This window comes from Microcaecilia unicolor, chromosome 7 (assembly GCF_901765095.1).
Source record: "Microcaecilia unicolor chromosome 7, aMicUni1.1, whole genome shotgun sequence".
NCBI classification, from domain to species: Eukaryota; Metazoa; Chordata; class Amphibia; order Gymnophiona; family Siphonopidae; genus Microcaecilia; species Microcaecilia unicolor.
Genome location: NC_044037.1, coordinates 198,674,656 through 198,693,491, shown reverse-complemented (window position 1 = coordinate 198,693,491; position 18,836 = coordinate 198,674,656). Strand labels below are relative to the sequence as shown.

The following is an 18,836-nucleotide window of genomic DNA, read 5'->3' as shown; positions in this document are numbered from 1 at the left end:
GCAAAATTTTAAAAGTTTTACCAGAGCCTTCTAGCGCGAGCACTGTGCGAACCACACATGCGCAGACGACTTCCCGCCCGTCGCATGAGCATTCCCACTCAGTTTAATCAAAAAGCAAATAATAAACAAACAACTCCAAAGGGGAGGTGGGCGGGTTTCTGAGAACAATCAGCTTGCTGTCCTCGGAGAATACATGTATCTTCGCTTTCTCCAAGGACAAGCAGGCTGTTTGTTCTCACATGTGGGGTATCCCTAGCAACCAGGCTCACTCAAAACAATGAACATTGGTCAACTGGGCCTCACAACGGTGAGGACATAACAGAGATTGACCTGAAACCATAAACAACTAACAGAGTGCAGCCTGGAACAGAACAAAAAATGGGTCTACAGGGGTGGAGTTGGATTCTAAGCCCCGAACAGATTCTGCAGCACCGACTACCCAAACCGACTGTTGCGTCGGGTATCCTGCTGAAGGCAGTAGTGAGATGTGAATGTGTGGACTGATGACCACGTTGCAGCCTTGCAAATCTCTTCCATGGAGGCTGACTTTAAGTCAGTCACTGACACAGCCATGGCTCTAACATTATGAGCCGTGACATGGCCCTCTAAAGACAGCCCAGCTTGGGCATAAGTGAAGGAAATGCAATCTGCTACCCAACTGGAGATTGTGTGTTTTCTGGTGGCGACTCCGTTCCTGTTGGGATCAAAAGAAAAACAACTGGGCGGACTGTCTGAAGGGCTTTGTCCGTTCCACATAAAAGGCCAATGCTCTCTTGCAGTCCAAGGTGTGCAAACTGCTTTCGTCAGGGCGGGTATGAGGACGGGGAAAGAAAGTTGGCAAGACAATTGACTGGTTCAGATGGAACTCTAACACCACCTTTGGCAGGAACTTAGGGTGCGTGCGGAGGACTACTCTGTTGTGATGAAACTGATACAAGTTGCATTCACTACCAAGGCCTGAAACTCACTGACTCTATGAGCTGAAGTAACAGCCACCAAGAAAACGACCTTCCAGGTCAAGTACTTTGGATGGCAAGAATTCAGTGGCTCAAAAGGAGCTTTCATCAGCTGGGAGAGAACGACGTTGAGATCCCATGACACTGGTGGAGGTTTGACAGGGGGCTTTGACAAAAGCAAACCTCTCATGAAGTGAACTAAAGGCTGTCCAGAGATAGGCTTACCCTCTACACGGCAATAAGCACTGATCGCACTAAGGTGAACTCTTACAGAATTGGTCTTGAGACCAGACTGACAAGTGTAGAAGGTATTCAAGCAGGGTCTGTGTAGGACACAAAAGAGGATCTATGGCTTTGCTGTCACACCAGACGGCAAACCTCCTCCATTTGAAAGAATAACACCTCTTCGTGGAGTCTTTCCTGGAAGCAAGCAAGACTCGGGAGACACCCTCTGAAAGACCCAAGGAGGCAAATTCTAAGCTCTCAATATCCACGCCGTGAGAGCCAGACTGGAGGTTGGGATGTAGAAGTGACCCCTCGTTCTGAGTGTTGGAAAACAGTCCAATCTCCACGGGTCTTCAGAGGACAACTCCAGAAGAGTAGGGAACTAAATCTGATACAGCCAGAAAGGTGCAATCAGGATCATGGTTCCGCAGTCTTGCTTGAGGTTCAGCAAAGTCTTCCCTACTAGATGTATGGGAGGATAAGCATACAGAAACAGAAGGCCTGTTCCCCAATGTATGAGAAAGGCATCTGACGCTAGTCTGTTGTGGGCCTGAAGCCTGGAACAGAACTGAGGGACCTTGTGATTGATCCGAGTGGCAAAAAGATCCACCAAGGGGGTGCCCCACACTCAGAAGATCTTGCGGACTACGCCCACGTTCAGTGACCACTTGTGAGTGGCCAGACTGTTTACGCCTGCCAGATAAGTGGCTTGGAGAAACATGCTGTCCAGATGTGGCTTTGGGCTCGCCGACACAGGGGGCGAGATCTGGTGCCCCCCTGCTTGCTGGTGTAAAACATGGCAATCTGATTGTCTGTCTGAATTAAGATTACTCGGTTGGACAGCCGATCTCTGAAAGCCTTTTGAGCGTTCCAGATCGCTCTTAATTCCAGGAGGTTGATCTGCAGACCTCTTTCCTGAAAGGACCAGGTTCCCTGAGTGTGGAGCCCATCTACATGAGCTCCCCACCTCAGGAGAGATGCATCTGTCACCAGCACTTTTTGTGGCTGAGGAACTTGGAATGGTCACCCCATGGTCAAATTGGATCGAATTGTCTACCAGTAAAGAGAATTCCGAAAGCCGGTGGATTACATCCTCTAGATCCCTCGCAGCTTAATACCACTGGGAAGCTAGGGTCCATTGAGCTGATCTCATATGTAGACGTGCCATGGGCGTGACATGAACTGTGGAGGCCATGGGCCCCAGAAGTCTCTACATCTGCCGAGCCGTGATCTGCTGAGACGCTCGAACCATGGACACCATGGACAGAAGGTTGTCCACCCTTGTCTTGAGAAGATAAGCTCGAACTGTCAGTGTTCAACAGGGCTCAAATGAATTCCAGTGTTTAGACTGTGGTGAGATGGGACTTGTGATAATTTATGATGAACCCCAGTAGCTCTAGCACCCGAACAGTCATTCGCATGGACTCCAGAGCACCCTCCTTCGAGGTGCTCTTCACCAGCCAATCGTTGAGATAAGGAAACACATGCACTCCCAGTCTGTGTAGCGACACTGCGACTACAGCTAGGCATTTGGTAAACACTCTGGGCGCAGACGCCAGGCCAAAAGGCAGTACACGGCACTGAAAGTGCTGTGTTCCCAGCCGAAATCAAAGATACCTCCTGTGAGCTGGACGTATCGAGATGTGTGTGTAAGCATCCTTTAAGTCCAGAGAGCATAGCCAATCGTTTTCCTGAATCATGGGAAGAAGGGTGCCTAGGGAAAGCATCCTGAACTTTTCTCGGACAAGAAATTTGTTCAGGGCCCTTAGGTCTAGGATGAGACGCACCCCCCCCCCCCCCCCCCCACCGTTTTCTTTTGCACAAGGAAGTATCTGGTATAGAATCCCAGCCCTTCTTCCCCTGGTGGAATGGGTTCGACCGCCTGGGCCTTCAGAAGGACGAAGAGTTCCTCTGCAAGTACCTGTTTGTGCTGGGAGCTGTAAGAATGAGCTCCCGGTGGACAATTTGGGTGTTTGGATTCCAGATTGAGGGTGTATCCTGACCGGACTATTTGAAGAACCCACCGGTTGGAGGTTATGAGAGGCCACCTTTGGTGAAAAAATATCAACCTCCCTCCAACCGGCCAGTCATCCGGCACAGACACTTTTACTGAGGCTATGCTGAACTGGAGCCAGTCAAAAGCCCGTCTCTTGCTTTTGCTTGGGAGCCGCAGAGGCCTTAGGTGCACGCTGTTAACGAGAACGAGCGCGCTGGAACTGAGCCTGGACAGGCTGCCGAGAACCTGGAGTGTACCTACGCCTAGCACACGAATAGGGAGCACTCTTCTTCCCTCCAAGATGAGGAGGTAGTAGCAGAAGATGCCTGGCAGGAGAATCCATAGCATCATTGTGCTTCTTGAGCTGGTCAACTAGATCCTCTCTCACCAAAAAGGTTATCCCCCCGGAAAGGAACATCCGCCATCCGCTGCAGGACCGAATGATCCAGGTCAGAGAGACGCAGCCATGAGAGTCTGCACATCACTATACCTTGGGCAGCGATCCTGGATGCTACATCAAAAGTGTCAACCGTACCCCTGGCCAGGAATTTTCGACACGCCTTCTGCTGCCTGACCACCTGGCGAGAAGGCTCGGCCCACTCCGGAGGGAATGCATCAACCAAGCTAGACAGTTGCCTCACCAAGTTCCGCAAGTGAATGCTCATGAAGAGCTGGTATGTTTGGATTTTGGCAGCGAGCATAGCAGCCTGATACGCCTTCCTCCCAAAGGAGTCCAAGGTTCTAGATTCTCTGCCTGGGGGCGCCGAGGCATAGTCCCTAGTACTCTTGGCTCTTTTGAGAGCGGAGTCCACCACCATGGAATTGTGAGGAAGCTGAGACTTCATCAATCCAGGCTCCCCGTGGATCCGATATTGAGATTCAGTCTTTTTAGGGATCACGGGATTAGACAGAGGGAACAACCAGTTTCGCATAAGGACTTCCTTCAGTACATTATGCAAAGGAGCCGTTGCAGCCTCTCTAGGCATAGAAGGATAATCCAGGACCTTGAGCATCTCAGCCCTCGGCTCATCCTCAACCTCCATAGTGAAGGGAATAGCCGCAGCCATTTCCCAAAGGAGGTACTCTCCGATGGAGAAAGCCTCCTTTCTAGTGGAGGGGAAGGTTCAGAAGGAATCCCATAGGACTCGTCAGAAGAAAAGTTCCTGGGATCCTCCACTTCCTTCCACGAATGCTCATCTTCAATATCGGACAAGACATCCCTCAGAGCAGTCAGAAACGGAGCCTGCCTTGATGCCGAGGAACGATGTCTTCGATGGCTGTGCCAAGAAGTCAACGCCCGCCTGGACTCCGATGAAGCTTCCTCCACCGACGTCGAAGGGGATTCGACCTGGGTGGCAGCTGATACTGATGCCGCCGCAGGCGGAACCGAGGTCAGGGACCTCACCACAGGCAAAGGGCCAGATGCCGCTGCAGCAGACGGTACGGAAGGCACAAGCGCACCCGACACCGAAGCAGACTGGCGCAGCAACCCTTCCAGAAGCTCTGGAAGCAGGGCTCTGATGCGATCGTCGAGAGCTCTTTCGGACAAGGCTGCGGGGTCGGTAAAGGAGCCGGTGACAGAATCTGTCGAGGTTCGGAAGCAGGTACTGGGCTGCTAGACCGACGCATCGGCACCTCCTGAATAGAGGGAGAGCAATCCTCTCGGCGCCAACGCTTCTCGGGTGCCGAATCCCTCAACGCCCTGGAGCTCCCGGCACCGTGTGTCGAAGGAGAACAATGACTGTATTTCTTCGACCTTGCTCGACGCCCGTCATCGAGACTCCTTGGTACCGATGAGGAAGATGTGGAATCCTCACGTCTCCTCGGGGCCAGGTCCGACGAAGGTCGGTCACGGGGGGCCTGCATAACAGGAGGCCTCGAGATAGGTGGAGACTCACTCGATGCCTCACAGCACGAGTTGGTCATTCCGCAGCATTTACCTTTGTTCCCAACGTCGATGCGTCCCTCTTGACGCCGCTGACCTCGGTACCGATGTCGAAGAACCGGACCGAGCCCCAAAAAGCTTCTCTCGTTGGGCTTCTCGAGATGCTTGGGTCCGTTTCATCATGCAAAGACACAGACTGCAAGCGGCTGGGCTATGATCAGGCCCAAGGCACTGGATATACCAAGCGTGGGTATCGGTACCTGAGATGGTCCGGTTGCACCGAGTACAACGTTTGAAGTCACTGGGTGTCTTTGATAACATGGAAGGAAAAATGGCTTCAGTGAAATTAAACGACGTGATCGTGCCAAAAAAGTAAAGGGCACAAAAGAGGAAAAACCCAACTGCGCAGCCAAAGGCCAGCTGCGTCGAAAAGAAAGAAAACTTAGAAAAAACCAAAAACTAAGAAAAAATACCGTTTTTTTAAACGAACGAATAACGATATAAAGAAAAGAAAATATAAAAAGAATTGTCAAGACTCTTTCCTGGGCCAGCGAAGCGAACAGGGAAAAACCTCTTCACCTCGCCGTGGACAAGAAAAAACTGAGCGGGAACGCTCACGCAACGGCAAAACTTTTGAGATATATAATTTTTATTAATTTTATATACTTACACAGAAATATAATACTGCAAAGTGTAATACAGCCATTGATTAGGAATACAAGAAAATGAAACATTCAAAACCTCATAATGGTAACAAAACTTGGCTTCCTTAGAATATGAGAATGGCGGGGGGGGGGGGGGGGGGGGGGGGGGGGGGGGGGTAGGAATTAGTGAAGTTAACACAATCTTTAAATAACAATTTTGAAGAATAAATATGGTTCCATTAGTCCCATATTTCTTATCTCTACCGTTATTTAGTATCTAGGAAGGACTGAAGCTGATCAGGCATGTTTTACTTGATTTAACCTGATGACACATTTACAAGGGTAAGCCAGGAGGAAACAACCTCCTAATTCCAGAACTTGTGACCTCATAGAGAGAAACTTTTTACGTTTTTCCTGTGTGGACTTGGTCATGTCCAGATAAAGCCAGATTTTCTGGCCGGCAAACATAAGGTTAGTTGATTTAAAGTAAAGACGCATTACTGCATTTAAATCCTGTTGAAATACAAATAAAATTATCAATGTCCCTCTTTCAGATGGTTCTTCGGTTGTTTGTTCCAAAATGACTGTGACATTTTGTAAATCTATTGAGTTCTCTATCCCAGCCTTTTTCATCATACTTGATATATAATAGATCTTATTCAACGGGGGAAATACTTCTTGAGGAAAATTCAAATTTTCTTTTAAATATCTATGGAACATATCATTTGGGGATACACCCAATAATCTAGGAAAATTCAACATAGGGAGATTTAATCTCCTATTAAAGTTCTCTACTTGTTCCAACTTCTTTCTGATTTCCACTTTAATCACAGCCACTTTAAAATCGTCAGTTTGCTTAGTCTCTCTCTGTAAGGCCTCAATCTTTGAAGAAAAATCTTGTTTTGCCATATCTAAAGAGTTCTTCACTTCCTGTACATTTAAATTCAGAGTCTTTACCTCTTCGGAAGATTGTCTCAGGGTTTTTTTTCTATTTCTAATACCTTCAGCCAGATCTTACCCAGGCTCACCTCCGTCTCTCCTGCAGCTGCAGATATCCTTGTAGAGTGGGACTCCCCTCTGTGCTCTTCGGAATCACCCTTTCCGAATTCCGAAAGAAACCCCGTCCCACTCACAGCAGTTGCAGGGCAAGGAGGCGTCGTAGAGGTAGGCGGGGAGAGAGATAGTTCTGCTTCCAGCGGGGGGATCGCTTCACCGGTCCCTCCCGTTAAGGGATCTTGCCGGGTGTTTGTGACCTGGATTGGTCATTGTTGGAGGATGCTGGGCTCGATGGACCTTTGGTCTTTCCCAGTATGGCACTACTTATGTACTTATGACTCAAGAAGTCGGTCATTCAAAGATCTCCCAGCGCTTACTCCCATGGCTGCAGCATTTCCATCCCCTCTCCTCCCATGACCGCTGCAAAAGGATCACCTCTAAAATGGGACCCTAATGTGCTGGGAACCAGTAACTTTGCCAGGCCCATACTGTCTAGCCTCTCTGAAATAGCCCTAGCCGGCTGGATCTGTCTCATTCGCATGCAATCCTCCAGGAGCTTAGGCACCTTAGATTCTGTAAAACCCTTAACTTATCCAAGCCCTCGCAAAACAATTTGCCTTTGAAAGAAAGCTTACTTAGATATGGAATTCAAGGACTGGCTATTGCCCATTTTTCTCAACCACAGAAAAAGGTGGGCTGCTACAAACCACAAGTCCAATTCGGCATTTATACCATGAGGATAAACAGAACTCAACTGAAAAATATACTTGAATTTAATTGTAGAATACTCTCCTAACTATAAAGAACAAAGATGGATTTTTCAATTTAATTCTGTTTATCCTCACGGTTTAAATGCCAAATTGGAATGGTGGTCGCTTACTAAGCATTACTGATTTGACCTATCAGATGTTCTGCTGGAGTTTTGAACCAATTGGATGTGACTTCTATCACATGGTTCACTATAAATGCAGTAGTAAATTCTGCTGCTTTTTTTAAAGACGGGTAAGATATTATGATGTTTAAATGAAGTAGGAACCAGTCTGGTGAACTAATTTGTGGATATATTTTAAGAATTGGTATTTAATAGAACTGATTTATTTTTAAAGTGGACAGTTTCCCTAAAGAGACTAGTGAAACTTGGTATGTTGGTAGTGAGTAGAGAATGACACGAGGATGGGAACACGCAGTATAAAATGTTTTTGCTGCATTTACCGCAGGTGCAGAAGCAAAATGTTTTACTGCCCTGCAAAAAAAAAAAAAAAAACCACACCCTGCAATTATCACGGGTCTGGCGTCGTCTCCTTCCCTTCCCTTCTCACCCCTCACGTCTTCCTTGAAGATTCCCCACAGGCTTGGTCCGTGGCCTTCCCTCAACTGCTGACTCCCGCAGACAGAGCTCGCTGGGAAGGAGAGAAACTCTGTTCCTGCGTCATTCTCTAGTAGTGAATCTGTCTGTATGAAAAGCTAAGTACTGCTATTTCTAATCATTTTTAAATGAAGTTTTTTTTTAATAAAATAAAGACTAAGATAAAGGACCAATGACAATTTGAGGCATTTGATTTGCAGGTACGATCTGCTTCTTGAAAAAATGCCATTTCTGAAGGGGCGTGTGTGTGTGTATATATATATATATATATATATATATATATACACTAGCCGTTGAGCCCGTAAAAACGGGCTGGTATTGGAGTTTTCCTTCCCCGCCACCCCCGCCAACCCCCCCCCCCCCCCCCGCGAGGTCGCCACCACTCCCCCCTCGGAGTCACCGCCGCCGCTGCCACCCCTCCACCCGGCCCTCTCTTCGCTTCTGAACTTACACATCCATTTGCCGAACACAGCAAGGCACATCAGCTGAGCTGCCGTGGGCCCTTCCTTCTCTGCCTGTGGCCCCGCCCTCCTGTGACATAACATCAGCAAGGGCGGGACACAAGCAGAGAAGGAAGGGGCAGCTCAGCTGATGTGCGTTGCTGCGTTCGGCAAATGGATGTGTAAGTTCAGAAGGGAAGAAAGGGCCCGGGCCGGGTGGAGGGGTGGGGGTGGCGGCGGCGACTCCGAGTGGGGGGGGAGGGGTAGCAACCTCGGCGGCGCAGTTTCCCTCTCTGTCCCGCCCCTCCCGTCATCACATATTGACGCGGGGGCGGGACAGACAGGGAAGTCTCTACTGCGCATTTGCGAGTGAGTACGGTCACTCGCCGTTTATATGTTTGATATATACATATATATATATATATACATATATATATATATATATATATATATATATATAAAAAAACTCACCCTCAACGTTCTATTTGCACTGACGTCACTGAAGCCAGGTTCGTAAGTTCGGAGCTCTGAAGCCACAGAAAATTACAGTCTGTGGGCCCCGCCCTCGCGTCAAACGTTATGACATTCAGGGCGGAGCACATTCTCAGCTCCAACGTTGTACTACACTGTAGCTCTGCTCTGCCCTCGCGTCAAAACGCGATGACATCGAAAGCGGAGCACACGGGGGGCGTGCCAAAAGGGCCAGGGTCACACATTCGCACGGAGGCTGGAGGGGGGCCGGCGACACACGGAGACACAAAGGGACGGAGGGGAGCCTGGCTAGCGCCCGTTTCATTGAAACGGGCCTGCCTTACTAGTATATACATATACACACACACACACATATATATACATACATACTAGTAAAAAAGGCCCGTTTCTGACACAAATGAAACGGGCGCTAGCAAGGTTTTCCTCGGAGTGTGTATGTTTATGTGAGAGTGACTGTGTGTGAGAGAGAGTGAATGTGCGAGTGTGTGTGAGAGAGAGTGAGTCTGGGTGCGAGTGTGTGTGAGAATGAGAGTGTGTGCAAGTGCGTATGTGAGAAAGAGTGTGTTTCACACAGATACAGTGTGTGCGAGAGAGAGCGTGTGTGTGAGACACAGACTCTCTGTGAAACTGAGTGTATGAGACCAAGAGTGTGTGAGTGACTGTGTGACACAGAGAGTGAATGTGATACAGTGTGAGACAGAGTGTGTGAGACAGTGTATGAGTGAGAGAGAGAGAGAGAGAGAGAGAGTGTGTGTGTGTGTGACAGAGATACCTCCCCCCCCCCCCCCCCTCTCTGGTGTCTAAGCGTTACTGTGCAGGACACTGAGCTCTGGCTGTGCTTCAAGGAACTAACCAATCCTATTTAATAGAATGCACCTCCAACATTCTGAAGCCGAGAAATCTCGTGTGGTTGGTCACTTCTGCTTGTGACGAACCCGGAAGTATGTGATGTCAATTCAGGAGATAGATACAGAGAGCAGGAATGCCTCAACCACGCAGTCAGCTTCAACATTCTGAAGCTGACTGCGTGGTTGAGGCATTCCTGCTCTCTATATTCCTGAATATATATATATATATTGTAACATGGAAGAGGCTGTCCTACCAGGGTTAGACCCCTAGAGGGCGCTGTTGCCCTAAAATGTCCAGGGAGAAGGGCTGGGTGAGTTGCTGAAGGGAGCCAGTAAAGGGCAGGTATAGCTGGAGGTCGCTAGGACCGGGGAGAGTCCTGGAGGTGGGAACAGGTGCAGCCGGTTAGGGGCTGGGCTCCTGTTTGATCATTAACTACTTAACACCCCTCCTGAGTTGTAGGGAGAAGGAGCAGAGCCAGCAGCTGCAGAGGAAGGCTGGTAGCAGAAGGATCTCCCTGTGAAGTATTGGCTGGGCCCTATGTCTTGGGGGTGAAAAGACTGGTGGTCTAAAACATTGAAGAGGTACTGTGTGTCCCAGAAGCAAAGACTGTGGGTCTAGAGCTGGGTGATTACCAGGTGGGACTGTGTGTTCAAAATTGGAAAGAGAAGCAGGCTGCAAGGCCTGGGGTTGAGAGTCCCCAAAGGATTGGAACGAGAAACAGGCTGCAAGGCCTGGGGTTGAGAATCCCCAAAGTATTGGTAAAAAGAAGAAATGAAATGCTTAAGCTGGAAGATGGAACTGTTTAGGAAGAAATGCTTAAGCTGAAAGATTGAACTGAGCAGGAAGACAGCTTTAAGCTGGAAGAACTGTTGAGCGTGTGGAAGTGTTTTAAGCTAACAGAGGTGTGCCCCAGGGGCTTGAATAAAGATTTGTATGGCAGAAATCCTGTTGATAAGACCTGACTCTGTTTGCTTTTTTTGAGAACCAGGTCACCCCGAGTAAGAAGGGGTAGGATCTGAATTTGCATAAAATCTGCATACTAAGAACCAGCTCACCCTGAGTGAAAGAGGGACCTGGGAGCCTGAGGTGAGAGCTCCATCCTCACAATTCTTCATAATTAACCTCATTCATGTTTACAAATGGTGGCAGTGGTGGGATGTACAGTGAACATCCACGTGGGAACATTCGGATTCCGGATCAGACCAGATGAGGGGTTGGCGTGAGATGGAGATGTTCTTGGAGGTTCCAGAGGTGGTGGTTCCAGAAGCCCAGCGAGGGGGCCAACACTAGCAAAAGCGCTTTGCTCACCTACCCCAGGTAAAGGGTATTTAGGGGGGAGGTGAGAATGGATACGTAAGTGAGAACTGGAGGCTTGGGAGTGGCTGTAGGGGATGGAGGAGGCCACATGCCCCTTCCCAGCAGGGGGAGGAGGACACACAGGGAGGTGCAGCACAAGTGAGGGGGCCGGGAGAGAAAACAGGCCACACTTGGATTTTGTTTTTGTGATTGCAGGCTGCACCCCATCGGAGGGCCAGGAAGGCTGGAGGCCGGAGAGGCCGGAGAAAAGTTCAGGCCGGAGAGGAGAAGGCCAGAGCACTCACCAGAGTCAACTACCGCTGGACAGGAGCTATTAAAGCTGGACATTATGAACCAGGTTTTGGGACTTGCAGGGGGAGGGTCGAAAGGGACCTACTGCAGGGGACCCAGCCTGGGGGAGCATGGTAAAAAGGCGGGCACCCTTTTTGGGAGAGGGAAGGGCCCGGGCCATGGGTGGTGCTAAGAGGAGAGTCGTCAGGTATAGACCCCTTTCTCGGAGGGATCGTGGTAAAGTCTGATGCCCCGGGAGGTAGGAGGTGGCCGCAGAGGAATGGTCAGACAGGACCGGCTGCGGGTAGGCACCTCAGGTCCTCCGGGAACGGGGGGAAGGGCCAGGCCATGTGAGGCTAAGGAGAAAGATAAGGAACCTAGGCGAGCTAGGTGACCCCTCCCTCGGAGGGCTCATGGCTGGGGGACCCCAAGAGGCGGGAGGGGGCTGCAGGAGAAGAGGGTCAGGTGGAGCCCGCTGCAGTGGGAACCCTCAAGGCCTGGTGAATGGGGAGGCCCGGGGCCATGGGATGTGCTAAGAGGGGGATGAGGAGCCTAGGTGAGGGGGTTGGTGAGACCCAGGGACAGGACAGGGATGAGCCTTGAGATGCCCTCTTGGAAGATTTGCTGCTCCTCAGTGGAGAATGCTTAAAAGTGGCTGAGGTTGAGCAGCAAATATCTTAAGGGTGGGGGTATGTAACATGGAAGAGGCTGTCCTACCAGGGTTAGACCCCTAGAGGGCGCTGTTGCCCTAAAATGTCCAGGGAGAAGGGCTGGGTGAGTTGCTGAAGGGAGCCAGTAAAGGGCAGGTATAGCTGGAGGTCGCTAGGACCGGGGAGAGTCCTGGAGGTGGGAACAGGTGCAGCCGGTTAGGGGCTGGGCTCCTGTTTGATCATTAACTACTTAACACCCCTCCTGAGTTGTAGGGAGAAGGAGCAGAGCCAGCAGCTGCAGAGGAAGGCTGGTAGCAGAAGGATCTCCCTGTGAAGTATTGGCTGGGCCCTATGTCTTGGGGGTGAAAAGACTGGTGGTCTAAAACATTGAAGAGGTACTGTGTGTCCCAGAAGCAAAGACTGTGGGTCTAGAGCTGGGTGATTACCAGGTGGGACTGTGTGTTCAAAATTGGAAAGAGAAGCAGGCTGCAAGGCCTGGGGTTGAGAGTCCCAAAGGATTGGAAAGAGAAACAGGCTGCAAGGCCTGGGGTTGAGAATCCCCAAAGTATTGGTAAAAAGAAGAAATGAAATGCTTAAGCTGGAAGATGGAACTGTTTAGGAAGAAATGCTTAAGCTGAAAGATTGAACTGAGCAGGAAGACAGCTTTAAGCTGGAAGAACTGTTGAGCGTGTGGAAGTGTTTTAAGCTAACAGAGGTGTGCCCCAGGGGCTTGAATAAAGATTTGTATGGCAGAAATCCTGTTGATAAGACCTGACTCTGTTTGCTTTTTTTGAGAACCAGGTCACCCCGAGTAAGAAGGGGTAGGATCTGAATTTGCATAAAATCTGCATACTAAGAACCAGCTCACCCTGAGTGAAAGAGGGACCTGGGAGCCTGAGGTGAGAGCTCCATCCTCACAATTCTTCATAATTAACCTCATTCATGTTTACAATATATATACACACATATATACATACATACTAGTAAAAAAGGCCCGTTTCTGACACAAATGAAACGGGCGCTAGCAAGGTTTTCCTCGGAGTGTGTATGTTTGAGAGAGTGTATATATATATATATATATATATATATATATATATATATACCCACCCACCCACATGATTTACAATTTGTTCATTTCACAGATTTTATAATGCTTGACCTGAATTTCCATTCACAGCATTCCTGATAATTCACCACAAGAAAAAAAATGGTATATTGTGAGTGATTTAATAAGCACGTTTTCCTACCTGTAAACAATACTGTAACATTCTGCATGGTCCAATAGCAACTCTTAAGCCCTCCAGTGCTCCCATCACAGCTTGAATAACATGAGGTGAAGTCTCAAATACATTGGGCCAGACATAATTTAACAAGTGATTAAGAGAATCTTCACAACCAAACCCATAAACTCCAAGGGACATGTGCTGTACAACTGCACTGGCTGTCTGTCTGTGGACAAGGTCCCTGCAACAAAAAGACAAAAGAATATGACACTTCCTAATTTGCAAAATAAGTAGACAAATTAAAAACTTTTAACACTAAGAAATAACAAAACATAAATCAACTTACCCTAGCAATATGAGGTTTAAGGTGATTGCCATGTACCTGAGTAGTATTTTAATTCTCTGTGCTGTAGAGGAATACACAGCTCAAACCAAAAAGTCTTCTCTTAACTTAATTATCGGTCTCTAAGGGGAATTTCAGTAGGCCATATTGTAAAACTTCTGTTGGAGTTTAGTCATGACACCAGGGAGTCTCATTTCATATTCTAGACTAATAGTTACACACAAAACAATGCGAAGTCCCTAACAAAATGATGTGGCCCTAGATTTGTACCAATCCTGACAAATGGGCACTGCAGCGAGTGGTGTCAGCTCTCTGTGGGTATGTACATGTTCCAATGGAGATCTCTCATCCACAAATGAGTTATGAGGCTGAAATTCTATATCACTTGCTACATTACTATAAGATTATAAGATTTGAAACTGTAGGTTTGAATTCTGGGCCTCCAAGCAGAAAGTTTTAGTTAATCAACCTCCTCTCCCTTTGCCACAGCACAAGAGAGATGGTATATCCTACATAGATCAAGCTTCACTTCTTAGAGTTCAGAGGTGGACTACAAGCTCACGTACTTTTATGTTTAAATCATCTTTATTAGCACATTAAGAACAAACAACTGCATATTAACCAACAATCTGTACTTTTCTTTTACTTTGCTGCAACTATCCCCTCCCCCCTCTTCTACCCCCCCCCCCACTTCTCCCCCCTTCCCTTAAACTCAGGAAAATTAGAGTATGTCTCTTGTTGTATATTTTCAAATGGCCAATGTTATTACATATTAAGTAGTCTACTACGGGCTGCCGGCGTCATTGTTCTCCAAAAGGGGGTCCACCTTCGCTCAAATAATTTTCCCCCTTTTACCGGGTCTGCATACATCTCTATTCGTTCCAAACGCAATAGTTGTATCATTTGAATTCTCCACTGCTGAAGCGTCGGTGCTTTTTGGGACAGCACCTGTATCAGGATCACTTTCTTCGCTATTATTATAGCTCTCCTTACAAAATCTCGATATTCCGCTGGTCTCGGGTTGCTCAAGGTAGGTTGATCAAATAGTAATTTGGCCTCATAATGTCAACCCGTCTTCCACATCTGTGACACCATAGTTAGCAGTGCATTCCAGAATCAGATAATCTGTGGGCATCGCCAAAACATATGTCCTATCGATGCGCCTTGCTCTCCACATCGCCCACATACTCCATCTGGCGAAATGTCCATATAAAAGGCTCTCCTCGGAGGTATATGCATCTGTAGTGCAAACTTGTATTGCAGTTCCCAATAATGATAAAATACCGTGGATTTCCTCATTGTTAGAATGAGAGTCTGAAGCAGGTCACTGGTCACCAATGTCCCCAGATCCTCCGTCCACATCTTAGCATATTTTCCAAAGTTTAACTCTGCTGCGGTTTCTCTAATGTGTTTGTGGTGGGAGGACAAAGAGACCTTCTGCTGTGCTTCCAATGAATACGCTGAGGACAACTCCTCTTGCACATCCTCAGTCAAGTCCTCTCTTGGAAGGCTAGCTATATAATGGTGGAGTTGGAAATAGTGAAAGCGGTCTGTCTCCTGAAGCCCAAATTCTTTTTTCAGGCATTCAAAAGGCTGTAGTTTTCCTTCCGCTGTCAAGACATGTAGCAAGTATGCTATTCCCTGCTTTTTCCATCTTCGAAAGGCACCATATAAGGTTCCCGGGGGGAATGCCGGGTTGTCGCACATCACCAGGAAAAGCGTAGTCATTGCTGAAAATTTATGAAGCTTGCTTACCCAGCGCCACACAGCTTTGGCTGTGGGGACTATTGAGGTCGCTTTCAACACTGGATGAGTGTCTTCCCCCCTCCACGGTCTAACAGACTACTAAAGTGTGTCCGACCTGTTAAATTCAGTTCCAAGTTGGTAGCTTGTAAAGTAGTCTCTGCCTCTGTACCAGTCTGAGATGTGGTGCATCCCACTTGCCACAGTTAATTGCCGGACACTTAAAAGTCCCAGACCTCCATACTCCACTGGTATCTGTAGCGTTTTGCAGCAGTAATCTTGGTCTTTTCCCTTGCCATAAAAAGTTTTGCAGACACCTGTTCAGTTTTAGTTCATCTTTGCTCTTTAAGTACAAGGGTAACGATTGGAATGTATACATCCATTTTGGTATAAGAATCATATTGCATAATGTTACACGACCCAATAACGACAGGGGAAATTCTCTCCCCACAGTTTTAGTTTATTACACCAGTCTTCTAGTAGCACTGTTACATTCCATGTATAGAGCTTGGCCAAGTCTCTGGGTATAATCACTCCCAGGTAGCGTACTTTCTCACCCACCCATATCAGTGGGAACTGCTGCTTCCATGTCTCATCTTCACCTTTCTGTATTTCCAGCGCCTGTGATTTTTGTAAATTTAAAGTAAACACAGAGTTCTCCAAATTCGCCCATCAATCTTAGTATACTCTTGTGACTCCTCAGGGTTCTGCGTAATTACCACTAAATCATCTGCAAATGCTAGTGCTCTAATATTCTCCCCTCCTACTGTCACTCCGGTGATGTCGCTCGCTAATTCAATAACGCAATTGAGGGGATAGAGGGCAGCCCTGTCGGGTACCCCTCCCTATCTCAAATGGGTCCGCCCGTACTCCATTAATCAAAATCGAGGCTGTTGGTCCACTATATAGACTTTGAATGGCTTCATAATACCAGTCCTGAAACCCCATAAAGCTTAAGGTCTGGAACAAAAAGTCCCAGCTTACCTTATCAAATGCTTTTTCAGCATCTAAATTGTATAGTACCGCCGGGATTTTACTTGTCTGAGATTGAGCTATCGCCACTAATAACTGGCGTCCCTGTATAAATCCTGCTTGTTCTACCCCTATCAGACTCGGTAATATAGGAGCCAGACGGTTTGCTAGGATTTATGCTAATATCTTGAGATTTACGTTTAATAACGATATTGGTCGGTATGAGTTTGCCTGATCCAATGGTTTCCCCAGTTTTGGTATCAAAGTAATTAAAGCTAAATTAGAGTATAGGGGGAACTGTCCCTCCCCTATCACCTGCTCATAAAATTTTATTAAGGGCTCCACTAGGGCCGACGCCAACATTTTGAAAAACTCCCTGGAAAATCCATCTGGTCCTGGCGCAGAATAGGGAGCTAGTTGACGTATAATTTATTGCAATTCTTTCCCTTCTATGGGCTTCATCAGCTCTTGTTGATCTTGACTGGATAATTTGGGCATCCCCACCCTAGTGAGATATGTCTGTAATTCCAAAGGGTCAATTGGCTTCTTAGGTCTATATAAGTTGGCAAAAAATGTTGTGAATACTTGTGCTACCTCTTCACTTCTATGGTAAGTCTTGCCCTTCTCATCTCTTATTGCTGTAATCACTCTTCGCGATCCCCAGGACTTGACCAGGTGCACTATCACTGATCCTGTACGATCTCCAAATCTTTTCAGCTTATATTTATTATAAAAGGAGGAGCGGGTCTGCCTTTCCTGAAGTAACGTATTTAACGTAACTTGTATCTCTAACATAGCTTCTCTATTTTTCTTTGTAGGGGCATGATTAAATCTAGTCTTTGCTTTTCTTAATTGTGCCTCTACCCGTAATATTGCTGCCGAATGTTTTTTATGTCTCTTATTCATGTATGCTATCATCTCCCCCCTCATCACCGCTTTCGCCGCTGACCAATAGAGCAGTGGTTGTGATGCGTGAACACTGTTGTGGTGTTTATATTCCACCCATTTTCCCTTAGATACTTATTGAAATCAGTGTTATGTATTAAATATGCAAGGAATCTCCACCCTCCTTCGGACCGGTAGAACTCCGGGACCTCAAGATCAAGCCACACCATTGAATGGTCCGGTATCTCCTCCGGGCCGATCTGCACCTCTAGCACCCACGGGAAGGCCCTAGTGTCTAAAAGGATATAGTCTAATCGAGACGAGGTTCCATGCACCCTTGACATGAGTGTATAATCTCGTTTACCAGGGCTTACCGCCCGCTACGTGTCTGTCAAGTGCAGGGATTTCATCAGTGCTGGTATCTCCCGAGCCCGGGCCCCTCTTCTATGTGTCATATCCGATCGTGTACAATCCATCTCTGGGTCTGAGACCAAATTTAGATCCCCCAGTAGTATGAGCTTAAGCGATCTATAAGGGATGCACTTTTGCTTTATTTCCCGATAGAATGATGGGTCATAATTATTTGGTCCACAGATGTTCACTAATAAGAATTCCCGATTTTGTATCCATAGGTGGATCGCGACATAGCATCCCTGAGTATCTCCAAATAGCTTTCTGCCTTTGCTGCTAACCCCTGCCTTATCAAAATGGCAAAGCCTCCCCTCCTCTCTGATGACGATGCTGAGATCACCTCTCCCACTCAAATCCTCTGTAGTTTTTTGTGTTCATCGTCTGATAGGCGCGTCTCTTGGAGACAAGCAACATCTGCTTTATGTCTTTTTAGCGCTGTTAAGATTTTGTTCCGCTTCACTGGAGTGACAATACCCCCCACATTCCACGTGATAATCCGCGTGTGTCTTATCCTATTATAATCATTTTTCTTAAATCTACTTTAATGATGCGTCCTATCCCTCTAAGACCAACCAGGCGCCCAGCTCGCCTAGCGGCCCCATCCTTCCACAATCTTAGTGACTTGGATCCCCTGCTCCACACTTCCTGCCTCCTGCCCTCCGTCCCACCTAAAATAGATATTTCTCTAATCTTTCCCTGAGTCCATATACCTCCCCTTCCCCCTCTTAAACCTCTCTCCCCCCTCCTCTTCTCTCGCTTGCCTGGAAAAAGAGACTCGACCCCCTAGGATGTAAGACCCCCCCCCCCCCCCCCCAGGACCTCTCCCGTTAACTTTGGTAGACTTATGCATGCCAGTACCCTCCAGAACCAATCGCTTCTAAGATTAGAGCGCGATCTAACAACCTTAGAGAACCTACGTATATGTCACAAACCAAACAGGAGTGTACTTATCTGGTCTACTCAAGTCAATATCGGCTTGTCTTTAATAAAATTTTGAGCTGCTGATACTGTCCCAAAGGAGTGCCAGCCGCCCTCATGCTGTATTTTTAATATGGCCGGGTATACCAAAGTGAAACGCTTCTGTGCTGCTGCCAGGCTTGCGCAGACTGGGTTAAATGCTTTCCTTCTCTCTTGAAGAGCTTTTGAAAAATCCTGGTATATCCGCACTGGCAC

At 47.6% G+C, this 18,836-nt stretch overlaps 1 protein-coding gene across 3 annotated transcripts in view; it reads right to left on the bottom strand.

Annotated features, from left to right (window-relative positions):
• Positions 1 to 18,836, bottom strand: part of SF3B1 (splicing factor 3b subunit 1) — a 189,707-nt gene that overhangs the window by 8,885 nt on the left and 161,986 nt on the right. For all 3 annotated transcript variants that reach the window (XM_030209807.1, XM_030209806.1, XM_030209808.1), the window contains one exon: positions 13,334 to 13,550. In XM_030209807.1, coding sequence (XP_030065667.1) covers positions 13,334 to 13,550 — 217 coding nt within the window. The remainder of the gene's footprint in view (positions 1 to 13,333; positions 13,551 to 18,836) is intronic.